Source organism: Vombatus ursinus, unplaced genomic scaffold (assembly GCF_900497805.2).
Source record: "Vombatus ursinus unplaced genomic scaffold, bare-nosed wombat genome assembly UNPS02015255.1, whole genome shotgun sequence".
NCBI classification, from domain to species: domain Eukaryota; kingdom Metazoa; phylum Chordata; class Mammalia; order Diprotodontia; family Vombatidae; genus Vombatus; species Vombatus ursinus.
In genome coordinates, this window is record NW_020955033.1 from 33,882,574 (window position 1) to 33,905,296 (window position 22,723).

Genomic DNA, 22,723 nt, shown 5'->3' on the forward strand with positions numbered 1-22,723 from the left:
CTGCTATTCAGGGCCCACCTACGTGTTCAAACAGTGTTTGGGGTTTTTTATTCCATAAACTGAAAACATCATCTCAACATCTGGAACAATTTTCTGGCTTCACCCAACAGCACTGTGAGGATTGTTGACCCCAGGATGACAGCTGTGTGTCCTTTGGACTGGTTTTAAGCATCCCTGAAGCAATGATGAAGAGTTCCCAGAAGTGGCTGCTCCCCAAAACAAGGGGGAGCCTCTGCAGATGTTGGGGACTACAGCCTTTAGTTCACCATCTTCTCTGTGGTGTCACAGAGTCCTAGGAGGTCCATGTGACCACCCGCCCAGGGAATTTCATGCACATGGCCAGCAAATTTTGCAGAAGAATGCATTTCCTTGGAAGTTACAACACATTTTCTCCTCTTTGCAACTTCATAGAAAGAATTTAATTTCTTGCCAGTTTTAAAAAATTGTGATTATGTCAGCAAGCTTACACTCAAAAAAACCCCAAAAAACAAAGATAAAGGTTCACAACAAACCCCACGTCATCAGGCTGTTATTCTCAAACCCTTTGAAGAAACTGATAATGTAGTTGCAAAATTCTGGAGTTATGTTTTCTAAATCTCTGTCTTAGAAAAGAGCTTTCTCTTCTCTGGACGCTTACCATGTACTGACCTCTATTTTTGATGTTTGTGTACTTGTCTCTTCTCTGCCAGACTGTTGAACTCCTCAGGGACAGACCATATCATATATTCTTATAGCGAAAAAAACTATATAGAATCAATTTTAATCCAGTGGGTCCAGTGGCAAGATTTTGCATTTTTAAAAATCCCCTCTGTGTTTAGCTTAGTGTATTATAAGCTGTTCAGTTAAAAAATTTTTTTTTAAAAACTGGCTGAATTTGTTTAGCTAGCTAATCATTACAACTACATTCTAAATGTAGCAGATGAAAGATTACTTGACTGAAGTGTCTGTGCTTTTAAATCTGTAATGGGAACATCCTCCTCTCTCTCTCTCTCTCTCTCTCTCTCTCTCTCTCTCTCTCTCTCTCTCCCCCTTCCCTCCCCTCATAGGCTGGGTCAGCTCTTCTGACCCCTTTGGGACAGACAACCTTTCTAAGTTTTCTATTTAGGGACTGACATCTAGTCTTCGGTCCTCTAGGAGTCAGTTATGTTGCCACCTGTCCCCAGTTGGGCAGATCTCTAGAAGGCCAACAGCTTTTCGGACAACCCTAGCTCTCTGTCTACCAAAGACTGCCTGTTCACACACTTTCTTATTTTCCATCTGTTAGGAAACAGATTCCTGGTTGACTCTTCATAGTCTAGGCATCTCCTGCCCTCCTGTCCACTGAGGAATAGATTCCTAGCCATCCTATCAATGACCTCTTTCAATTAGGGAAGATATCTCTGGATATTCCAGTTGGATTAATCACTCGGAGTTTGTGGAGCATCCAGTGGACAAAGCCTACTTATCTATCCAAGACTATTCACATTCTGGAGACCGTCTCAATTTTTTTCTTTTAAGAAACAGATTCCTGGTTGCTTGTCCATGGTCTGGGGATGTACCTCCACTCTCTTAGTCACTGCACTCACTATCTTTTTCATGGCTCCCCCAGATATTCTTCAGTTAGCTCATTTGAATTTTCTGGTCCATTTTTATCATGGTTGCTAGGTGACACAGTGATAGAGCATCGGGCCTGGAATCAGAAAGACGTGAGTTCAAATTTGGCCTCCCATACTCGAGCTGTGTTACCCTAGGCAACCATTTAACCTGTTTATCTCAAGTTTTCTCAGGTGTAAATAAAGTCAAGATCAAAAAAGCACCTACCTCAGTGGGCTTTGGTAAGGATCAAATGAGATTTTTGTAACGTGCTTAGCACAATGACTGGCATGTAGTTGGTGCTTAATAAATGCTTATTCTTTCCATCTCCATTTTCAGTGACTTTTTTCTTGGACACAGACAGCATAATGAGTTTATGAACTGAGGCATATTGTCAAAGACAAGAGAGAGGGATATCACTTCCATGTTGTTGTATCTCAGCTAGCACTACAAAGAGAAAGGCCTAGGAAAGATGGTGGAAGGGAAGAGAGAATGAGAGAAGTGAGGGAGAAGGAGGAGAAGCAGAAAGCAAGATAAAGACATGGACACAGAAAGGGCTGAAGGTAACAAAGCAGAAGAGAGAAAACAGAAAGACAAAAGGACAAAAGGCTGAACTGTGTGTATTTATAACAAGGGTTTTTTTTTCCCCCTCAGTAGAATTGGGAGGAAAAAAATACTTGTTAATTGAAAAAATAGTAAAATAAAATAAAGCTTACATTAAAAAAAATTTTAAGGGTCAAAGAATGGATTGCTGAGGGTTGTTTCCATATATGCTATCAATTTTCCTCTAGCAACAGTCTCTTATTTGGCACTAGGCCACCATATGATGCTATTTCCCAATCTTCTGGCTCACTCTCTGTCCCTGAAAGAAACTAGTGTTAAGGCTCAACTTAATTCCCCCTTATAGCAAATGACTTTCTGACTATTCCCATTAGGTTTCACCCAAACCAGCAAGCCTGCATAACTCCCAATGAGCCGTCTCCTTGTCTCCTAGACCGTGTATAGCCTATATAACTTCTCCCTGTCTTCTAAAGGCCCTAAATCAGTCCAGTCTCTCTATAATGTTTATCTCTTTTGTCCTTGGAAAATGAGAAGCTCTAAACCCTTATAATTAATTTACTCCTCCTAAATGTTTTCTGAGCAAATTAATTTTTAATGGTCACTTTCTATATTAACATGTTATTCCTAATAAAGCCAGATTGTAGCATTCAACTAATAAGGAAACAGCAGTCCCTTCTATAAAACTTAATGAATACTAGAAAGGAAAAAAAAAATCATTTCTATTATCTTGTGGAAATGTATGCTGTACTATCCAGCAGTCTGGATACTCTGGAATGACATGTTCTATAATATTTCCTCCCTTTGGTCATGCTCTGTAAATCTTCCCCTCCTACATGACTGGTTTTATGTTTTCAGTCGTATTAAGGTTAAAGGTTTATTAAAAGAAAACATGTTTTTGCTGCACTGTATAATAGAAATAGCACAACATGCCACATGTCTCTCGAATCAGTAATGTGATGTCAACTCTCTATTTGCTAATCAGAGACAGTGCTCTCTATAAAAGGTTAGGAACTTAGTTCTCGGCAGTCTGTGGGATCAAGCCACCCTATGGGAAAATGCCATTGACCATGACACCAGAGTGACATTAAGCACATTTCACTACAACCAGGCATTGTAGAAGAATTCGTTCATTTTTCACTGGGGGAAGAATGTATCAGTCAAATGTTTAGTAAGCGACAAGATTATATTCTTTACGTGAGTCCAATCTGATATCTCAAGGAATAGTAAGAAATAGCTTCATACCACTTAAAGCACAAATATTTTTGTGCATGTATGTATATACACAAATGCATTTGTGTATATATATGCATGTATTTATATATGCAAATATATGTATGTGTATATACACAAACCTGTATTCAAGTATGTATATATGTTTGCATACATATGTGTTATCATTTAGTTGATTCAGTCATATCTGACTCTGTGACACCATTTGGCTTCTTCTTGGCAAAGACACTGGAGTGGTTTGCCATTTCATTCTCCAGCTTATTTTACAGATGAGGAAACTGAGGCAAAAAGGGTTAAATGACTTGCCCAAGTTCACATGGCTAGTAAGTATCTGAAGCCAGATTTGAACTTAGGAAGATGAGTCTTCCTGACTCCAGGGCTGGCACTCTATCCACTGTGCCACCTAGTTGCCGGAATATATGTATACGAATATATATATATAAACAAACATAAATTATTGATGGTATAGCAGGGATTGCCAACCAGCTCCACTTTAACAATTTTCAGCTCTTTCTTGAGGTGGCACAAAATAGAGCACTGAGACTAGAGTCAGGAAGACCTGAGTTCAAATCTAGCTTCAGACACTTAATAATTGTGTGACCCTAAGCATACCACTTAACCTCTCTGAGTCACAATTCCTGCAGTGGATAGAGCGCTGGCCCAGAAGTCAGGAAGACTCGAGTTCAAATGTGACTTCAGACACTTACTAGCTGTGGGACCCTGGGCAAGTCACTTAACTTAACACTGTTTGCCTCAGTTTCCTCTTCTGTAAAATGAGCAAGAGAAGGAAATGGCAAACCACTCCAGTATCTTTGACAAGAAAACCCCAAATGGGGTCACAAAGAGTCAGACACAATGGAAAAACAACTGAGCAACAACACCAACAAAAATGGGGATAATAATAGCACCTACTTCCTAGGGTTGTTGTGAGGATTAAATGAGCACAGTGCTTGGCACACAGCCAGCACTATATATAAATGCTAGATGATGATGATGATGATGATGATGATGATGATGATGATGATAAAGGTGGTGGTGGCAGTGGTTATCCGAGCATGGCAAAACAATACGTATATATATATACAAGTCCAGGCAATTCTAACTTGGTTCAGAATATAGCCTGGGGCCACGCAGCCCAGAGCTTTAGAGCAGTACTATTGTACACTGGAAGACAAGCAACTGGATTCTTTTTCAGATGCCCCAGCAGATAGGAGGCACTGTTGGAATACATAAATCATGAATGCTTTAGATAAAGATACATAGGACTTGTTGGCAGAGTCTTTTTTACAGCATATGATGGGGTGAGGGGAGTGGAGGGGTTGGATGGCTAGGTTTTGCCTGAGCTTACAGATCACACATTCTAGTTATATGTCTTTTTCTTCTTCCGTATGGGTGAATGGACACCATCCAGCCAGAACGCTTCGGCTAGATTCTTTTCAGATGCCCCAATAGGTATCAGGGAGTTTTGGATTTTATAAATCTTGAATGTTATATAAAGCTACACAAGACTTGTTGGTAGAGTTTTTAATGTATTTATTTGTTGGGGGGGGGACAGTGAGGGTGCTGGATGGGTTAGGGTCTGCCTACACTCATGGATCATCCATTTTGGACATTTCTATTTGTCCCCCTTTTCCCTTCGGACAAGTGGTATCTGGCCAGTGGGTTTCACTCTTTCACCCTTTCACCAAAGTACCCATGCCTCATCTTTTGTGGCAGTGGCCTTGAAGGATGAAGGCTCTGCAACAAAGTGCCAACCTCAAGGAGTGGTCCCAAGCTTGAAAGACTTCAGCAGCAGGCTGGGTTTGCCATGAGACGACTAACCTTTGCTGAGTTTGGAGAGTCTGCCACCAAAATGTTAGCAGACTGGTGGTAAATTTTGGGACCACAGAATTGAAGAAACTGTCTGCCGGGGAATGGAGGGGGTGTAATCAGCTGTTGGTGAAAAGAGAACTTGTAGGGTTTGTGAATTATTGAATGGTTTATTCATTCCAGGCACAAATAGAGACAAAGTGTAAATCAATCACAAGGGCCCAAGCTACCTGAAGCAACCTATGACAGCTTTCTAGCATTTGAAAGCTGCAAGTGGGACATAATTCAATTAATTTCAGTTCAGAAAACACCTATTAAGTAACTGTTGTGCAGAGAACACCAAGCTAGGAATTAGGAAAAATAAAAGGTTTGGATAAGATGTGGTCCTAGCTATCATGAAACATAGTTTAATAGGGAGGTTTGGTGGTGCAGTGGATAGAGCTTTCAACCTGGAGACAGAAAGACCTGAGTTCAAATTCTGCGTCAGATCCTTGCTAGCTATTTGACTCCTGGGCAAATCACTTAACTTCAATTTGCTTCAGTTTCATCATCTGAAAAATGGGCATAATCACATGGCCTACTTAACAAGGTTATTGTGAGAATCAAGTGGGATAAAATATGTGAAGTGCTTTGTAAATATGAAAATATTAAATAATGCTGGAAGCTTTCAGAATGCTTAGAAAGAATTCTTCAAAGGCAGAAGAAAATAGCTCTGTGTTTGATCTTGGAGTAGTATTGATTTTCCAGTAATTTAAGCAAATATCATTTTAACTTTCCACTGAAATTTTGATTAAAATGGATTCCATATAGTTTTTTTAACTATAGAGAATTGATAATGAATTAATTTTTCATATTATTCTTTAATAGTTCTTTTCTGTAAATGGTCAGCTTAAAATTATTTCTTGCTGGTGAATTATTTCTTTCTTAGGGAAACATAGTATTGTAATAATTAAAATAGCTAGCATTTATACAGCTGTTGTTGTTTGTCTGATGTTCTTGAAGAGGACCAACGGCATCAGAGAGTGATATCTTGACTTGTGCATAAATTGGATTTAAGTGAGGCAGAGCTACACAAAGTCATCAGCCTCATTCTCTCCTCCAGAGTCATCAAAGTCCTTTGGCAAGAGAAAAGTCAAGATGACTGGTGATGGCCAGGGCACACTTGAAGGGTCTTTAAATATCTCCATTTATCCTCACAGTAACACTGGTGGGTAGGTGTTATTATTATCCTCATTTTTTCAGATGGGGAAATTGAGGCAGACAGGTTAAGTGACTTGCCCAGAGTCACACAGCTAATAAGGGTTTGAGGCATGATTTGAACTTGTCTTCCTGTCTTCATGTTGAGAGTTCAATCTACTGTGCCACCTCGCCCCCTCATTAGACTATAAATTTCATGAGGTCTAAGGCCACATCCCATCCAAACTTGGCATGTTTTCCAATGTGTAGCCTGGTTTCTGTGCACAATAGCTATCTGATAAGTGTTTTCTGAACTGAAACTAATTGAATTATATACCATTTTTGGCTTTGAAATTCTAGAAAGTTCTCATAGGTTGGTTCAGGTAGTTTGAGCCCTTGTGATTGATTTATAGTTTACCTTTCTTTGGGACTGGAATGAGTAAATCATTCAGTAATTCACAAGTTCTACAAATTCATTCATTATCATTGAAACCTGGGGCTTCTAGGTCCTGGGTTCTCTTCAATGTGCCACATAGCTGCCTATATAAATGGTGGGGGTAGGGAGGTCTGGACTGTAAGATCAGAACTTAACAAGTTCAGAAAAGGTATGGCCAAAGATGGTCATTGTCATGATGTTTTTCTGCTTATTAGGTTTTCAGAATGGTAAATTAGATGAGATACTTCTTAGAGCTCTAGTCATCTGCTTTAATGAGCAACTTTTCTGTTATACTAAGATTTTCTCATGGGGCCCATAGCTATAGAACTTTTTAATTCAGTAATTAAATAGGAAATCCTTCCCTGTCTTATTGAACTTTCAGGGCTTCATTCATAACTTCGCCTTTTACATTTTTGAGTATACAGACTCTTGATCAAGATTTTTATCCAGAAAATTAGAAAAAAAAATGTATTGTAGAATTAGCGCAAACCCAAGGTCAAGACAGAGATGGTTCAAATTAATTCCTTCCTTCCTTCCTCTTGTTTTGACCTGATCATTTGAGATTCAAGACAAGCATGGCCTCCAGGGAGCTAGGTAGATTTTCAGTAGAGGTTTATGGGTAAAATATGGCCAGGGTACAAAGAAGGCAAGAAATGGAGAGGGTTAGATCTTCTTCGGGGTGATGAGCACCCACTTGTCCACCCTCATCTAATTATGGATCTTTCAAAGTCTCTGACAACTGGTGCTTCTCATCCCTTTCTTCTCTCAGCAATTTTCTAATATGGACAATTGTCCATATGGGTCACCTTCTCCCTTTGTGTATAGTAGAATAATGAACAATCATGAAAAAATATGGATGTTTCTAGCCTCTGGTGACCTAAGCTGAATTCAAGGTAGAATGACGAGGTGGAAGTTCCAATTTGGATACTGTTACGTCAAATACAAGTGGTTGGATCACATATACAGCCAGGAACCTGTGGTCATCCATATTTCATGTCTTCATAGTGCTTTTAACAAAATCAATATATGTATTTTTAAATCAGATTTCATTGCCACCCATCTGGAACTCTGAAGAGTTTCTAACAGAAAATAACAGCATTTCTAACAGAAAAAAAGTTTGTATTTTAACCATCTGATTAGTGTATTTGAACAGGGTAATCTAACAAAACATAAAGTTGTTTATAGGCTTTTCTATTTTTGTGTAAATTCTGTCATGTGTTCCCAAAAACTCTATCATGCCATGATATTTCTTTGCATCTTACCTTAGACATTTCTCTTGCTGAAATAAAGGCCCCAGTTCATTTACTCATTCATTCATTCCTGCAAGTATGTTTTCATTCATTTCATTTATTCATTCATTTACTCCATTCATGCAACCTATGTTTACAGACAGCCCACTTAATACTATACATATACTATGCCAGGCCTATAGGCTTAAATTATTTGTAATTCTTTTCTTTGCATATTTCAGGTTCAAGTTCTGGACTTTTCAAGTCCATAACAAATTAAAAGTTTGGTTGTTTTTTGTTTTTGTTGTTTGGTTGTTTTTTTAAACATGGATTTTTTTTCAAGTGCTTTTCATAGCTCCTCATGCCTCCTTTGTGGGAAGAAAAAAAATTTTTTTTTTTAAATCACAGTATTTTTTCTTCTTTCCTTTACACAGTGTGAGTTTTCATAAATCCTAGGCCAGTAGAAACTGATTAGACATTTCATTCTCTTCTTAGGAAATGGATGAAAGGTTTAATTCCTGACACAAACAGGAAAGTACTGTAGCAAGTGGTTTGTCCCCCAGGCACCGCCTCTTTAAATAGCTGCTCAGCTGTGTGAATGAGTTTTCCATTTAGACCAGAAACCCCATGGCTCTTTGTTCCTCTGGTCCCGTCTGGCTGGAGGCACCAAGTGTTATGCTATCAAGGAGTGTTTAGATAGCCTTCAGAATGTGCAGGTTGGGGAATGTGGGCTGGAGGATGACCTCTTGCCACCAGGGCCATTGGGAAACTTGGTTGTAAAGATGTTTTTGCCCTTCTCCCTTAAGGAAAGGATATCATTGGTGGGGCTTTTAAGCTTCTTGCTACAAGGTAAGACACAGATCTTCCTAACTCAGGAAATTCTGACCACTGATTTCATTTTGAGGCCTATTTCTCCCTTTCCCTTCAAAGACATATGGAAGAGAGCAAGTACTGGGGGATATTGGTTTTGGAAGTCATTTGTTTAAGAATGGGAAGGTGGCACTGTTTTGTAGGTAGTTAAAAAGCACAAGGTAGTAAAATAATATTCAACTTTCCTTTGGGTCTTTACAAAGAAGGATTGAATCTTACCGAAGGAGAAACAGGCAACTCGATTCTGAAAGCGCCTAAAAGTTGTAAGCTGATTAGGTATATTTTCTCTTGCTTTAATACACCAGGAAAACCTAACACAAAAGTTAAGCATGGATACCTGCTTCCCTCTTTTTAACTAGCAATAGTTAATACTTTTTCTAAATATAAAAAAATACTTTCCCAATTAGATTACGCCTTTGAGCCACTGAGTGTTGTTGAGAGGGTGTTGGGGGTTGAAGGAAACAGATACTAGATTTAATCTGGTAATAATCGAAAGAGACCAGTTAAACAGTATGTTAATGGAAGGCTAAAGGGGGGGTGGGGAAAGGGAGAGGGAGGGAGGTGGAATCTACTTCCTGTCATAGTGTAGAAGCATTCCAGCTATCTAAACCAATCCTTCCAGGTAATCATTTACCTATTTTTGTCTACCTCCACTGGGAGTCATTCTGCCGCCTGAGTTATCTATTCCAAGCTCCAAGGGACTGGGCCAGCAGCTCAGTTTGGTGTTTAACCCAGCCATGCTCATCTTCCCTCCTCCTTGTCGAAGCCCTGCTCTCTGCTTTCTACCAGAAGGTAATGGGGTGGAGGACACCCGGCAGGATTAGGCTGCAGTCGACTTTGCCCAGAAGAAATAGGTAGGTGAGTAAGGAAAGTGTTCTTCCCCCTCATTCTCATGACTCATATAGAATATTTACTCACTTCTACACTTAGGTTGTGTGTTTTAGACCTCTGTGTATGTATTAATTCTTTGCCCTCTCCTAAAATATGGGTTTCTAGATCAGAGTATGGTACAAGAATGTATTACCCTAATTCAGGTCTTTTCAGTAGGAAAATATAATTTGCAAGCATACTCTAGCAGCTTGATTGTTGATTTCTTCTTTGTATGCTTATTTTGGGGTGTGCTTTGATGCGCTAGGATGTAGTGATTTGGAAAGAGCATTGCATAGAACCCCTAAGATCTGAGTTTGACTCCCAGCCTTGCTTTACCTCTTAGATCCTTAGTTTCCTCATCTGTAAAATGGGGGTGATAATACCTGAACTCCTCCACTCAAGCCTTTGTGGGTAGGAGGTGGTGACCTTGGGTTCTCAAAATCTAAGAAAGTGGAAGAGCTCAAAGTAGTATTTATTAAGCACTTACTATGGACTAAGACACTGTGCTAAGCTCTGGGAAAAGAAAGAAAGGCAACAGCATGGTCCTTTGTGTTCAAGGATCTCACATTGTAATGGAGGAAAAAATAGGCAAACAACTAGTACACATGTAAGATTTATAATGTAAATAGAAAGTAATCTAGAGAAAGGGGAGGGGATTGGACTGGGGAAAGGTCTTAAGAAGAAGGTGGAATTTGAGCTGGCTCTTGTGAAAAGTTGGGAAATGGGAGTCTCATGTCATGTTCAAGAAATAGCAAGAATACCTGGATCCTAGAGTACCCTGAGCAGGGGAATAAGGTGGGAGAAGACCTGAAAGGTAGGAAGGGGCCAGAGAACACCTGGATCCTAGTATACCCTGAGCAGGGGAGTAAGGTGGGAGAAGACCTGAAAGGTAGGAAGGGGCTGGTGGTTAAATGCCAAAGGGAAGATTTTTCTACTTGATCCTGGAAGAAATAGAGAATATATAAAAATGGAATACTTAGAGTGAGGGGGCACCATGGGCAACACCCCCTTTGGGAAGGAGAGAAGCTTTGGGAAGATCAATTTGAAACCAAGTAGAAGATGGACTGACCCTACCAAACCAGAAAGACTTTGAGTACAGCCCAGCCGTGGAACCAAGCCCTAGCTAAGTATAGAAAGGGGAATAAGTCTGGCCAGCCAGTGATTTATTTGCCACATTCCCTCACAAAGACTGTAAAGTGTAGAGGGAGTACCCTTATTAAAGTAATGCCTGCTTGTTGTAAGGATCCATTGGAATAATGTATATGAAGTGCTTTGTTTAACCCAAAACACATGTAAATACCAGCTATTGTTACTGTCTGTACCATATATTACTTACTAATAATATTTTGCTTCCAGTTTCCTTGTTTTGTAGGGTGTAAGGGAGGGGGAGTGGAGGAAGGTTTTTGTTTTGTTTTGAGTGGGGCTTGGGAGGGAAGAAGAGGAGAAAGGTCTTGAATCTGACTTATTTGAATTTCCCTCCCTTTAATTTGGAGACTTTGAGCTTCTGTGAAGTTGTAATCTTGTCCATCAGACCTTGGTGTGCCTTTCCCTTAAATAGAATTGGGAGAGGACTTGTGATTTCATTGAAATAGTGAAATCCCAGGTGAGAAAACTCCACCAATGCAGGTCCACATCTTCTCAGCAATTTATAATCTTAGATACTTAACCTAGGTTAATTCAATTCAAATCAAGAAGCATTTATCAAGCACTTACTGTGTGCCAGGCATGTGCCAGGCCCTCGGGACAGGCAGTCATTGAAAACCCTGAGAGGGGCAACTAGTCCAGCTCTGGCCTTCAAGTTAGGAGGACCTGAGTTCAAATGCAGCCTCAGATGCTGTGTGACCCTGGACAAGTCACTTAATCCTGATTGTCTCAGAAAAAAAAAAAAAAAAGGAAAGAAAGAAAGAAAAAAAAAGAAAACTCTCGGAATTGGGGGACCTAGTGTCCCAGGCAAAGGACAATGGGGACACAGTGTCACTGGATCACAGAGTACAGGGAAAGGGAGTAAAATAAAGAAGACTGGAAAGGTAGGAAGGAGTTTTGAAAAGCCAAACAGGATTTTACATTTCATTGAAGTGATAGGTCCCTGGAGTTCATTGAGTTGGGGGTGGGGGAAGAAGGGTGGTGATATGGTCAGACCTGGGCATTAGCAGGGTCAGTTTGATGGCTGAATGGAGGATGGACTGGAGTAGGGAGAGACGAGACAGGGAGACCAATCAGCAGACTATAGCAGTAGTCCAGGTATGAGGTGATGAAGACCTTTGCTAGGGTGATGGGGGTGTTAGAGGAAAGAAGGCTACATATAGCAGAGGTATCTCCTGTACAAGAGTGGAAAAAAAGGAAAGCTTCTTAGGCCCCATTGCGTCTTCATCATGACTTTTTCCAGGTTAGTTTAGAGGACCTGGGTGAGGTACTTCATTTCTTGGAGTTTTAAAACCAAGGTGTTAGTTTTTAAGTAATTAAGTTGTCCCAGCAAAGACAAGGTTCAGACTGGGAGAAATTTCCAGAGTTTCATAGTCAAAGTAGAAAATGGTATCCATACCTTGACCTACTCATTTGTTTGTGAAAAGAATACTTTAATTTTTATGTGCCTTAATAGTTATTTCTTGTTAGGAAGCCTTTCTTTAACCTTAAGTAAACTTGTAAGGAGTCTAATTCCCCTGCGGCTGTTAGGAGGTTGTCTCTAATTCATTCCACACCTTAATTTTCATGCTGCCTGTAGATGTGAATAAGATTACCATCCCCTGGTGGGTGTCTTGTCTTTTTAAGGCACATTTTACAAAGCCCTGGTTACAATCCCTTGTTCAGAGATCAAGTGAATAACAGCTATGCTAATCAAAAGTAAGTTTAATAAGATAAGATTTTATGTTTAGATTTGAAAAAGTCAACAAAGGGCTTTGCTTTACTATTCTAAAGCAGAAAAAAAAAATCCTTGGGACATGGAGCCATTGCAACTTTGGGGCCTCCCCAAGCCAGCGGAATTTCCACAGATAAGGAATTCCAAAGACAATGGGCACAGTGATCTAAGACTGTGTTAGCCAATGTCTTGGCAGAAATGCCAGGAATAGATAACAAAATAGCTGCAGTGACCCCCTCCCACCTCCTTCCCCCACCCCCAAGCATGTGAGAGAGGGAAAAACCATAGGTATTAAATGAACTGAAAAAGAACACACCATCTTAATGCAAACAGCAGAATTACACATTGAAGCCTTGGAAGACAGCCTCTTGAACCACCTTCAGCAGAATACAGGAGCTTGTTTTAATGTCTGTTAAAAGCCCCAGTGGTGGGTTTTTGAATCATTGGTGATTGAGGTAAACACAGACCCTGCCTGGAAATTTTCCAGAGGTAGAGAGTTGAAACAGTTCAGCCAAGATGCACAGTATTATTATAACAAAGACATGGAGAAGAAATTCACTACCCTCTGGAGAGAGATAGCATAACAACCTTGTAAGGGTTGTCTGTGGGTATAGTACTTACTTGTTGACTGAGCCTTGTGCTAGTGAAAAGACAGATTATCACACCAAGAGCCATCATCCCCAGGATATGTACACATGTATCCAAGCTCGGATCAGAAGAGAAAGATTGAGAGTTGTTTCTCAGTGATACTCAACACCAAATAAGACTAAATCTATGAAAAAAAAAAGCAATTCAATTTAAGAGTGAATGTTTCGATAATACAAATTTTGATTCGATGGACATTCATTCCTAAACAACTTGTTTTTCAGTCATTTTTTTCAGTCGTGTCTGACTTTTCATGATCCATTTGGGGTTTTCTTGACAAAGATACTAGAATAGTTTGCTATTTCCTTTTCCGCTCATTTTATAGATGAGGAAACTGAGGCAAACAGGGTGAAGTGACAGGGTCACACAGCTATTAAGTGTCTGATGCCAGATTTGAACTCAGGGAGATGAGTCTTCCTGACTCCAGGCTCAGTGTCATCTAGCTGCCCAAAGGGAGAATAAATAATAGATGAGAATGACAGTCAGGTTTAGGTATCACAAAGGCCTAAAAGTAATTATTAGGAATAAGTAGACTTTTGGTCATTCAGTCAGTATGCATTTATTAGGTGTCTACCATGTGCCAGGCACTGTGCTAAGTGCTAGGGATACAATTTGGGGGGGGTGGGAAGACAGCCTCTGCCATCATGAAGCCTACAGTCTAATGGAGGAAGAGAGCACACAAAAAGAAAACAGAAAGCTAATAACCTTCTCTTTGTATTGGAGTTATGTGTAGCATGTATCATCACTTCCCCTATTTACTAACTGAATAGATATGAAGATTTGAACGTTTGTTTTTTATAGTGGTAGGTCTTATGACTGGAAATATTTTCTTCCGTTGGGACTAATGGGGGATTCAGGAAAAAAAATGATGAAATAGTCAGTGCTGGAAGAAAGAACCCCTTTAATTTGGGCTGTTCAAGGTAAGACCAGGTAGCTTCATCAGGGACAACCTGAGAGTTTCCATTCTAATGGGGGAGACATATACATAAATACAAAAAGAGTAGATACAAGGCAGTTTTCAAAGACAGCACTAGCCACTTGGAGGACTGGGAAAGGACTCTTGCTGAAGGTGACATTTGAGCTGAGTCCTGAAGGAAGCCAGGAATTCTAAGCAGTGGAGGTGAGGAGTAAGAGTATTCCAGGCATGAGCGGCAGTCGGTGCTAAGCATCGAACTTTATGCAGTATAAAATAAACATAGACTAAGTAAAGCTCATGATACTTCATTCAATAAACCCCCAACATCCTCACTTTTAAAGACTTAAACCCATTATATTTCAGGGATTTGCACTTTGGAGAAGCACTTAGCTGTAAAGAAACTAAACATGGGATGCCAGTTTCCAAATAGTCCTTCCCTTGATTTCAAAGAAAGCTACAAGCAAAGAAAGGCCCATGGGGATGAGCTGCAGGGTGGGCCCCTTGAAAATACCACGGATTCTGGGAAACCTGAAGTCGCTGTTGACCCAATGTCTACGCCATTTGGGTAGGATGCCCAAATAGCCTTGTGAATATTCAATTCGGCATGCTTTGTTATGAACATAATTAAAATGGAGGATAACAGATGAAGTCACTTCAAAAGAACCCTTTCAAATAATAGCACATCCTGTTAGGTTATTAATTGCCTTTCATTACATGCCTTGTCAACTTAGTATTATCAAATACCCTCAGAGGGCATTTTAATTAATTTGTTATGGGATGCATGGTGGGACTCTCCCCCCCCCCCCCTGCAGACTTTTTATTAACAAATTGAGGCACAGTCTCCTCATGAAGCAGGTGACAGGGTGGGGATAGAATTTGGCAATAACAGAACATTTAAATGATTTGGAACTTATATAGCATGAAAGAGAAGAATGTGGTACTTACTGAAATTTTAGAAGAGCATAAGATTGTGATAATGTGTGGAGGATTCTGCAGATTAAAGTCCTGGACACAGCAGATGGTTCCCACTACCACGATGTTCTCATGGCATGAATTCAAAGAGTATCAGTAAAACTGAGGTTTGGAATGATCCCAAACACTTCCCCATCCCCCACTAGAAAACTACTGATCCTATTAATGGTGAGAATGAATGGTGGGAAAAATCATTAGGTTAAGGTTTTTTTTTTAATTTAAATTTTTATTGACTTTTGTGTTTGTTTTTATATCAGTTTCATCCCCAGATAATCTCTGTCTCCCCTTCCTCTCCCCTTATAATAAAGAAGAAAAAAATGAAAAAAAATTTTGATAAAATTAACTAATGCATCAAATGAGTCTGATAGTAAGTGTGATTTTTCTCATCCATGTCCTGTCACCTCTGAGAAGAAAGGAATAGAAGGCAAATTTTTCAACACTTTCCCATTTGAATTGAAGAACTTCCAATTTCATTGCTTCGGTCAATGGCAACACTAGTCATCAGTCTCTCATGTGTATAATTTGGGGGTTATCTTTGACTCTTCCTTTTCCTTTACTTCTTTCTCCTTCTCCTCCTTTGTATAAATTAGTCTTTAAGTCCTTCACCTTTTATCTCCATATCTCCCATGGCCAGTATCCTAGTAGGTTGTTGTTCAGTTGTGTCCAATTCTTTGTTGACCCCATTTGGGGTTTTCTTGGCAAAGATTTTGGAGTGGTTTACCATTTTCTTCTGAGGCAGACAGGATTAAGTGACTGGCCCAAGGTCACACAGCTAGTAAGTGTCTGAGGCTAGATTTGAACTCACCAAGAAGAGTCTTCCTGACTCTAGGCCCCTGGCTGTGTGCACTATGTTGCCACCTAGCTGCCCCTGTAGTGCAGGTAAGCCCTCATTATCATTCCAACTATTTCAATTGGTTCCTAGTCTTCCTACCTCTTTATGTCCTCCCTTCAGATTACTGACCAAATAATCTTTCATATACGTAGAGTTATTCATATCACTCTTCTACTCAAGTTTATTTATTCATTTTTTTTTTTTTGGCTGGGCAATGGGGTTAAGTGACTTGCCCAGAGTCACACAGCTAGTAAATGTTATATGTCCGAGACCGGATTTGACCTCAGGTCCTCTTGAGTCTGAGGCCAGTGCTCTATCCAGTATGCCACCTAGCTGCCCCTCTACTCAAGTTTTTACTGGTTCACTTTCAACACCTGAGTAAAACTCAAACTACTTAGCCTGGCATTCAGGGCCCTCCACAATCTGGTCCCACCCTACCTTTGCAGGCTTCTCTCATATAATTCTGCTCTAGGAACATAATAATACTAGCAAGCTAGTGACTTTCTGTGTTTGGAACATACTTCTTCCCACCTTTTTTCCCTCTTGTGCCTTTGTTCACACTGTACCCTCTATCTGGAATATTTTCCTTTCTTCTTTTGCCTTTTGAGTCCCTAAACATCCTGAAATCTTTAACGCATGTCACCTCTGCTACACAAAACCCTCCCTTATTCTCCCACCCAGTCAGGAACTTACTTTCCTTCTCAGACCTCACATAGTACATTATATTGCATTTTTCTAATGAACTTGACATTGTGTAGTCTGGTTATTTATATTTATATCCAAACTTGCATTTGACTGTAAGTTCCATGAGAGCAAGGGTCCTATCTTAAATAAACTTTGCATCTCCCCCAGAACCTAAAACACTGGTAGAATAGTAGCATTAAAATATGGGCTTTTGTTTCTGTATGTGTGTGTGTGTGTGTTTCCATTCTGATTCCTCTCTGATGCTGGAAGTATTAAGAACCAATGCAGTTAGAAATCTTTTTCTTTCTCTCTCTCTAAATATCTATCTATCTATATCTATATCTATATCTATATCTATATCCATATCTATATCTATATCTTAGATTGTAACCTCCTTGAGGGCAGGGATTGTCTTTTGTCTCCTTGTGTATCTTTAGTACTTAGCTCACTGCCTGGTACATAGTAGGTGCTAAATAAATGGTGGTCAGTTGATTATCTGTTAATTCACTGACCACTGCAACCAATCTGTTAGTTGACTATTACTGAGTACCTACTGTAGGACTAAGTGTTATGTTATGTATGTATATCGGTGGTGGGGGTAATATACAAAGAAATATAAAATGAAATATCTGTCCTTAATGTTACTAGTTAATAATCCAGTTGGGGAGATAACACATGGACATTTAAGCGACAATATGAGAGATCTTGTTGACGAGATCAGAGGAATTTCATGAGATCTCAGTAAGGTAGAGTGACATAGGAAGGCTTCATGGAAGAAGATTGGTTCAGAGCTGGCCCTTGAAGTTGTAAGTGGAAATTTGCTACATGGAGTCAGGATAGGCTGGCCCAGATCCATGAACTGTGAAGACTAACTGACTAGTAGCCATGTTAGGAATGGACCGAGTTTGCTTCTGGACTTTATGTTTAAGCCTAGATCTGAAAACTGAGATTAGCCTTAGGGCAGAGCCCAAGCAAGAAGGGCTACCGCTGGTCCTTCCAACTATGGGTTTCAGGAAACATGTAGTCATGCGTCATTCCAACGCAGAGTTCAGGGATATCAGATACAAAGCTGGACTCGTGTGCAGCACTTGACTCTCAGTACATCATCTGGTTCTCCCTCTCCGTCCCCTCCATCTCCAGCTTTTGGACAGAATGTGGTTCTTTTGTGATATTTGCATGTGCAATCAGAGCTTCACAAAAAATGAGTAAATATTTATCAAATACTGACCATATCTTTAATTATACTCTGCCAGAAGCTATCAGAAAAAAAGAGAAAGAAATGCTGGGGCAGGGATAAATGTCCTTCTAGCAGATATATGACCTCTGCTCCTAAGCAGTATATATTCTAGTTGAAAAATAATATGAAAATAGATTAAATAGCAAACAATACAGGAGGACATATAGTTAGATATTAAATTTACTACAGGTAATGCTGTAGAAGTTGAGAGGAAGAAGATTAAAACAGGCTGGAATAGTTAGGCCAAGAAGGCTTAATGAAGAAGGTGGGACCCAAAGGAGGGGAAGGATTTGGATCAGTGGAGAGGAGAAAAAAAAGGCAGTCGTGGTAGGGGGAACAACACTAATAAAGGGTTGGTGTATGGTATACTAGACAAAGTACTAGACTTGGAAACAAAGGAACTGGGTTCAGGTCCTTGCTCTAGTATTGAATACCTGGGTAATCTTGGTCAAATCACTTCCTCTCCCTGTGCCTCAGTTTCCCTGTCTATACAGCGGACTAGATGGGCTTTGAGGCTCCTTCTGGCTCTAAATGTATGATCCTATGAGAAGCAGTGTGGTCTGGTGAACAGAAAGATGGCCCTGGAGTCAGAAAGACCTGGGTTCCAATCCCACTTCTGACACATACGTGGCTATGTCACTCAGGTAAGTCACTTAACCTCTAAATGCTCCGGGCATCCTGCGGTGCTTCAGAAAGGAAGTTGGTTTAGAGCTGGCCCTTGAAATGTAGGTAGGAATTTGTACATGGAGTCAGGAAGATAGGCTGGCCCAGATCCGTGAACTATGATGACTAACTGACTAATAGTCGTGTGAGAATGGAGTTAGTTTGGGCAGCTAGATGGTGCTGTGGATACAGCACAGGACCTGGAGTCAGGAGGACCTGAGTTCAAATCTGGCCTCAGACACATAACACTTACTAACTGTGTGACCTTGGGCAAGTAACTTAATCCCATTGCCTCGCCAAAAAAAAACCCAAAAAAGAAACAACAAAAAAAACCCCAAAAGAATGGAATGAGTTTGCATCTGGACTTTATGTTTAAATCTAGAACTCAGAACTGAGACAGACTGGTGTGACATAGGTAGATAGGTAAGTTTTCTTAGAGATAAGGAAACTGAGACTCACAAAGAGTCCAAAACCTTAAGGGGATCTTTGAAAACCAGGTTAGAGGAATTTGGCTTTGATGTGGCTCGAAGTAGGGATCCATTACAATGGTTTCTTAACATTATTTTTGTTGTTGTTGTTGAACAAGGGAGGAAGATGATGAAAAAGGATTAAAAATTCATAAGGATTTCATTTCTCAAAAATTCTTTCTAATTTAACAATCTTGAGGACTAATCTCTGATCATAAGCCCTTCCCCTAGCCAGATTCTAAGTGACATGCTTAGGTAAATAACAGCATCTCCCCATGGAACTTCAAACAATCTGGGAAGTCAGAATTGTTTATGTTGGAGCAACTGTTGAGAAGCAAATGGCTTTAAGCTACATGGGGCCCTAATGAATTTCATGAACTGATTTGTAGCCCATCAAACAAACAAACAAAAATGTGAAAAATAATAGTTTTATGACATTTTTTTGAAGACTCATTCCAGTGCTCTTCATATAACCCAAATTACTATTGTAATTGGCATATTTATCAAATTTGCAGATGACAGAAACCCAGGAAGGATAGTTAACATGTTAGGTAATCCAAAAAGATCTTGAGAAGCTAGAGCATTAATTGGGCTGAGATGAAATTGAATATGACTAAATGTATTTTTTTTTCAAAAATCAACTTTAGAAATACAAAATGGGGACATATGGCTAGATAGTAGTTCAATTTGAAAAAGATCTGAGGTTCTTAGTAGACTGCAAGATCAATATGGTAGCCAAAAGAGCTATTGCAATCATAGGTAGCCTGAAAAAAGATATGAAAAAAAGATTGCTAGATCTAGCAAAAGAATACATTTGAAAAACTCTGCTCTAGTCAGACCTCATCTAGGCTGTTGTGCAGTTCTGCACCCCATATTTTAGGAATGACATTGAGCTTGAAAGCTTTCAAGGAAATGCCACCAGAATTATGAAAGGCCTTTAAATCATGACATAAGTAGATGAGTTAAATGAACTGGGAATGTTTAGCCTGGAGAAGAATAGACTTAGAGGGTATGCAGATGGAGGCTATAATAGCTGTGGTTGAGTATTTTACAGGCTTTTATATGAAGTAGGGTTAGATTTGTCTTGCTTGGGTTCGTGTGACAGAAATAGGAACAAAGACAGAAATGATAGGAAAGCAAACTTAGTCTTATAGAGTAATCCAAAAGTGAAATTGACTGTCTTAGAAGGTGGACCTCATTGAAAGTCTTTGACCCCTTGAGTTTGTGATAGTTAGGTTTCATTTTGGGGGAAGGATACAAGCTAAGATAAGATCCCTTCTAACTCTGTGATTGTGGTAGTAGAGCTAATCTAGTGCATATTAAAATTAAAGTCACTGTACTGTTCCTGAAAGGATAACTCATTGGAATGCTGTTGAATTGCTAACTGTTTTTGTCAAAACAAGTTGTGCACATTTTAATACCATAGTAGAAAGATGTAGGGAAGGGGAAAAGAAGCGAAAGAATGTATTTGGTCTGGTGAGTGTACTGTAATTAGATTCAGTGAGTGAGAACATAAAGACCTGTTACGTAAAATTAGAATTTACCCCTGGCCTCCCCTCCCCCAAGAAAAAAATCTCATTGGTTTTACCGATCTGTGACCTTCTTGGTCTTCCTTAATAGAATGTCCCCTTGGTGTCCCCTCATTTACCCAATTCCCATCTCTTTCTTTCTATAGAATCATTCTGAAGTATGTATAATTCATAGATGGTTAAACTTTTTGAGATAGACTTTTAATTATATCATATTTAATTTGACAAGATTGAACCTGTATTCCTTAGCTGGGAACATCTTTCATTCATTTGTAACAAAGATTCGGTTGGGATAAAGTCTGAAAGCAAATTTCTTTTGCCGATCTTAAACCTTTTATGGACCTGTCCATTCCTTTTCCAACTTTGTGAGGTCACCCTTGTATAGTAGCATAGGAGTAAGGAAATCTTGGCTTTGTTACTGATTTCCTCTGTGACCTTGGTCAAGCCGCTTTTCCTGCCTGATCTGATAGCTGTAATTCTCAGTGATGATCTGATTTGCTCTATCAAATATACTAAACATTCCAACGTGGATTACTTTATATGATTTTGATGTTGTCCCTGGGGACAAGATTTGAAATGAGAAGATTTGGGTTAGAGTTCTGATTTTGCAACTTACTAACTTTGTGACTGTGAACCACTCTCAACCTGTGTTTTCATCTATAAAATAGGGATGAGTATGTGTTCTTCCTACTTCTTACTGTTATTGTAAGGAAGGCACTTTGGGTACTGTAAAGTACTATATGAAAGTGATCTATTATTATTATTATCTGGAAACTAATTTTGATGAAAGGAAAAATCTACCCGAGCATACAAATAGTAATTTTCATCATTCTTCTTAAATGTAAATTTTAACATAAATCCAACAACTTAAGGAAATATTAGGATTAGCCTAATAAAGGGTATGCTAAGCGCAGGGATGCAAAGAGTTCATTTCTATCCCCAAGAAACTTATGATCTAATGGGGGAAACAACATGCAAACAAATACAAAGCAAACTACAAATCATGATAAATAAGAGATAATTAATAAAGGGAAGGCATTGGAACTAAGAAGACTTGGGGAAGGTTTCCTGTAGAAGGTGGGAAGGCCAAGGTCTCCCACTGCATCCAGGGCCATCTCCAGTTGTCCTGATCTACATCTGGTCACTGGACCTAGATGGATCCAGAGGAGAAAGTGAGCTTGGTGACTTTGCACAGCCCTCCCTCACTTAAATCCAATTCACTTGCAAGTCATGGCACCGCCTTCCTGATATCCTGGTCTTTTTTGAGAATGAAGGACAAACAACAAAGGAAGCTAAGGAGGTCAGTAGGGAGAGTGTTCCAGGTATAGAGGTCAGCTAGAAAAAATGCCCAGAGCTGAGAGATGGAGAATCTTGTTTGTGGGAACAGCCAGGAGACCAGTGACACCAGATGAAAGTGTATGTTAAGGGGAGTGAGGTGTAAGAAGACTGGAAAGATAAAAAGAGGCGAGGTTATGAAGGCCTTTAAATGCCAAACACAGCATTTTGTATTTGTTCCTGGAATCTATAGAAAGCCACTGGTCTTTGTTGAGTAGAAGAGGTAACATGATTGGACCTGTGCTTTAGGAAAACCAATTTAGTGACTTTGTAAAACAAAACAAAACAAAAATATACATACACACATGTGCACAAACATATACATATATGCATCCATATACCCATATATACACATACATTTTTATGTGCCAAACACTGTGCACGCCCTGCCCTCAAGGAGCTCACGGTCTAACTCCAGGAGACAGCATGCAAATAACTATGTACAAACAAGCTAGAGACAGGATAATTTAGAATTTATTTAAAGATTTAAAGAAAAGCAAACTCCTGTGCAGTTAGGTATTTCTTTCTAACTAATTCTTAACCAAGCTAACCCACATGTTCCCCAAAGCAAGGTCTGAAAAGAATGCATGTTTCAATTTATTCTGAATCTTTATACGTGTTTTCTAGTTGTACTTCTCAAGCCTTCAGGACAGCTAAGCATCAGCAATCTTTAGCCATTTTTCAGTTGTGTTCAACTCTTTGTGATACCACCCCCCTTTTTGTTTTCTTTGGCAAAATTTGAACTCAAGAAGATGAGTCTTCCTGACTTTAGCCCTTGCACTCTATCCACGGTGCCACCCAGCTGCTCTTAAAAGACCCTATTTCTTCCTTCT

General features: G+C 39.6%; 1 protein-coding gene across 6 annotated transcripts in view; it reads left to right on the forward strand.

The window, feature by feature from the left end:
- Positions 1–22,723, forward strand: part of LOC114031914 (rho GTPase-activating protein 28-like) — a 192,690-nt gene that overhangs the window by 68,766 nt on the left and 101,201 nt on the right. The window contains exon 1 of one of the 6 annotated variants that reach the window (XM_027847121.1): positions 8,798–8,862. The exons of 3 other annotated variants lie outside the window; for them this stretch is intronic. Coding sequence is in view for 1 of the 3 variants with exons in the window: in XM_027847118.1 (XP_027702919.1) it covers positions 9,679–9,737 (59 nt within the window). In the remaining 2 variants the exon portion in view is untranslated. Of the gene's footprint in view, positions 1–8,797; positions 8,863–9,627; positions 9,742–22,723 lie in introns of those variants that run through there. 2 more of the 6 variants (XM_027847118.1, XM_027847119.1) reach the window with 2 other exon arrangements.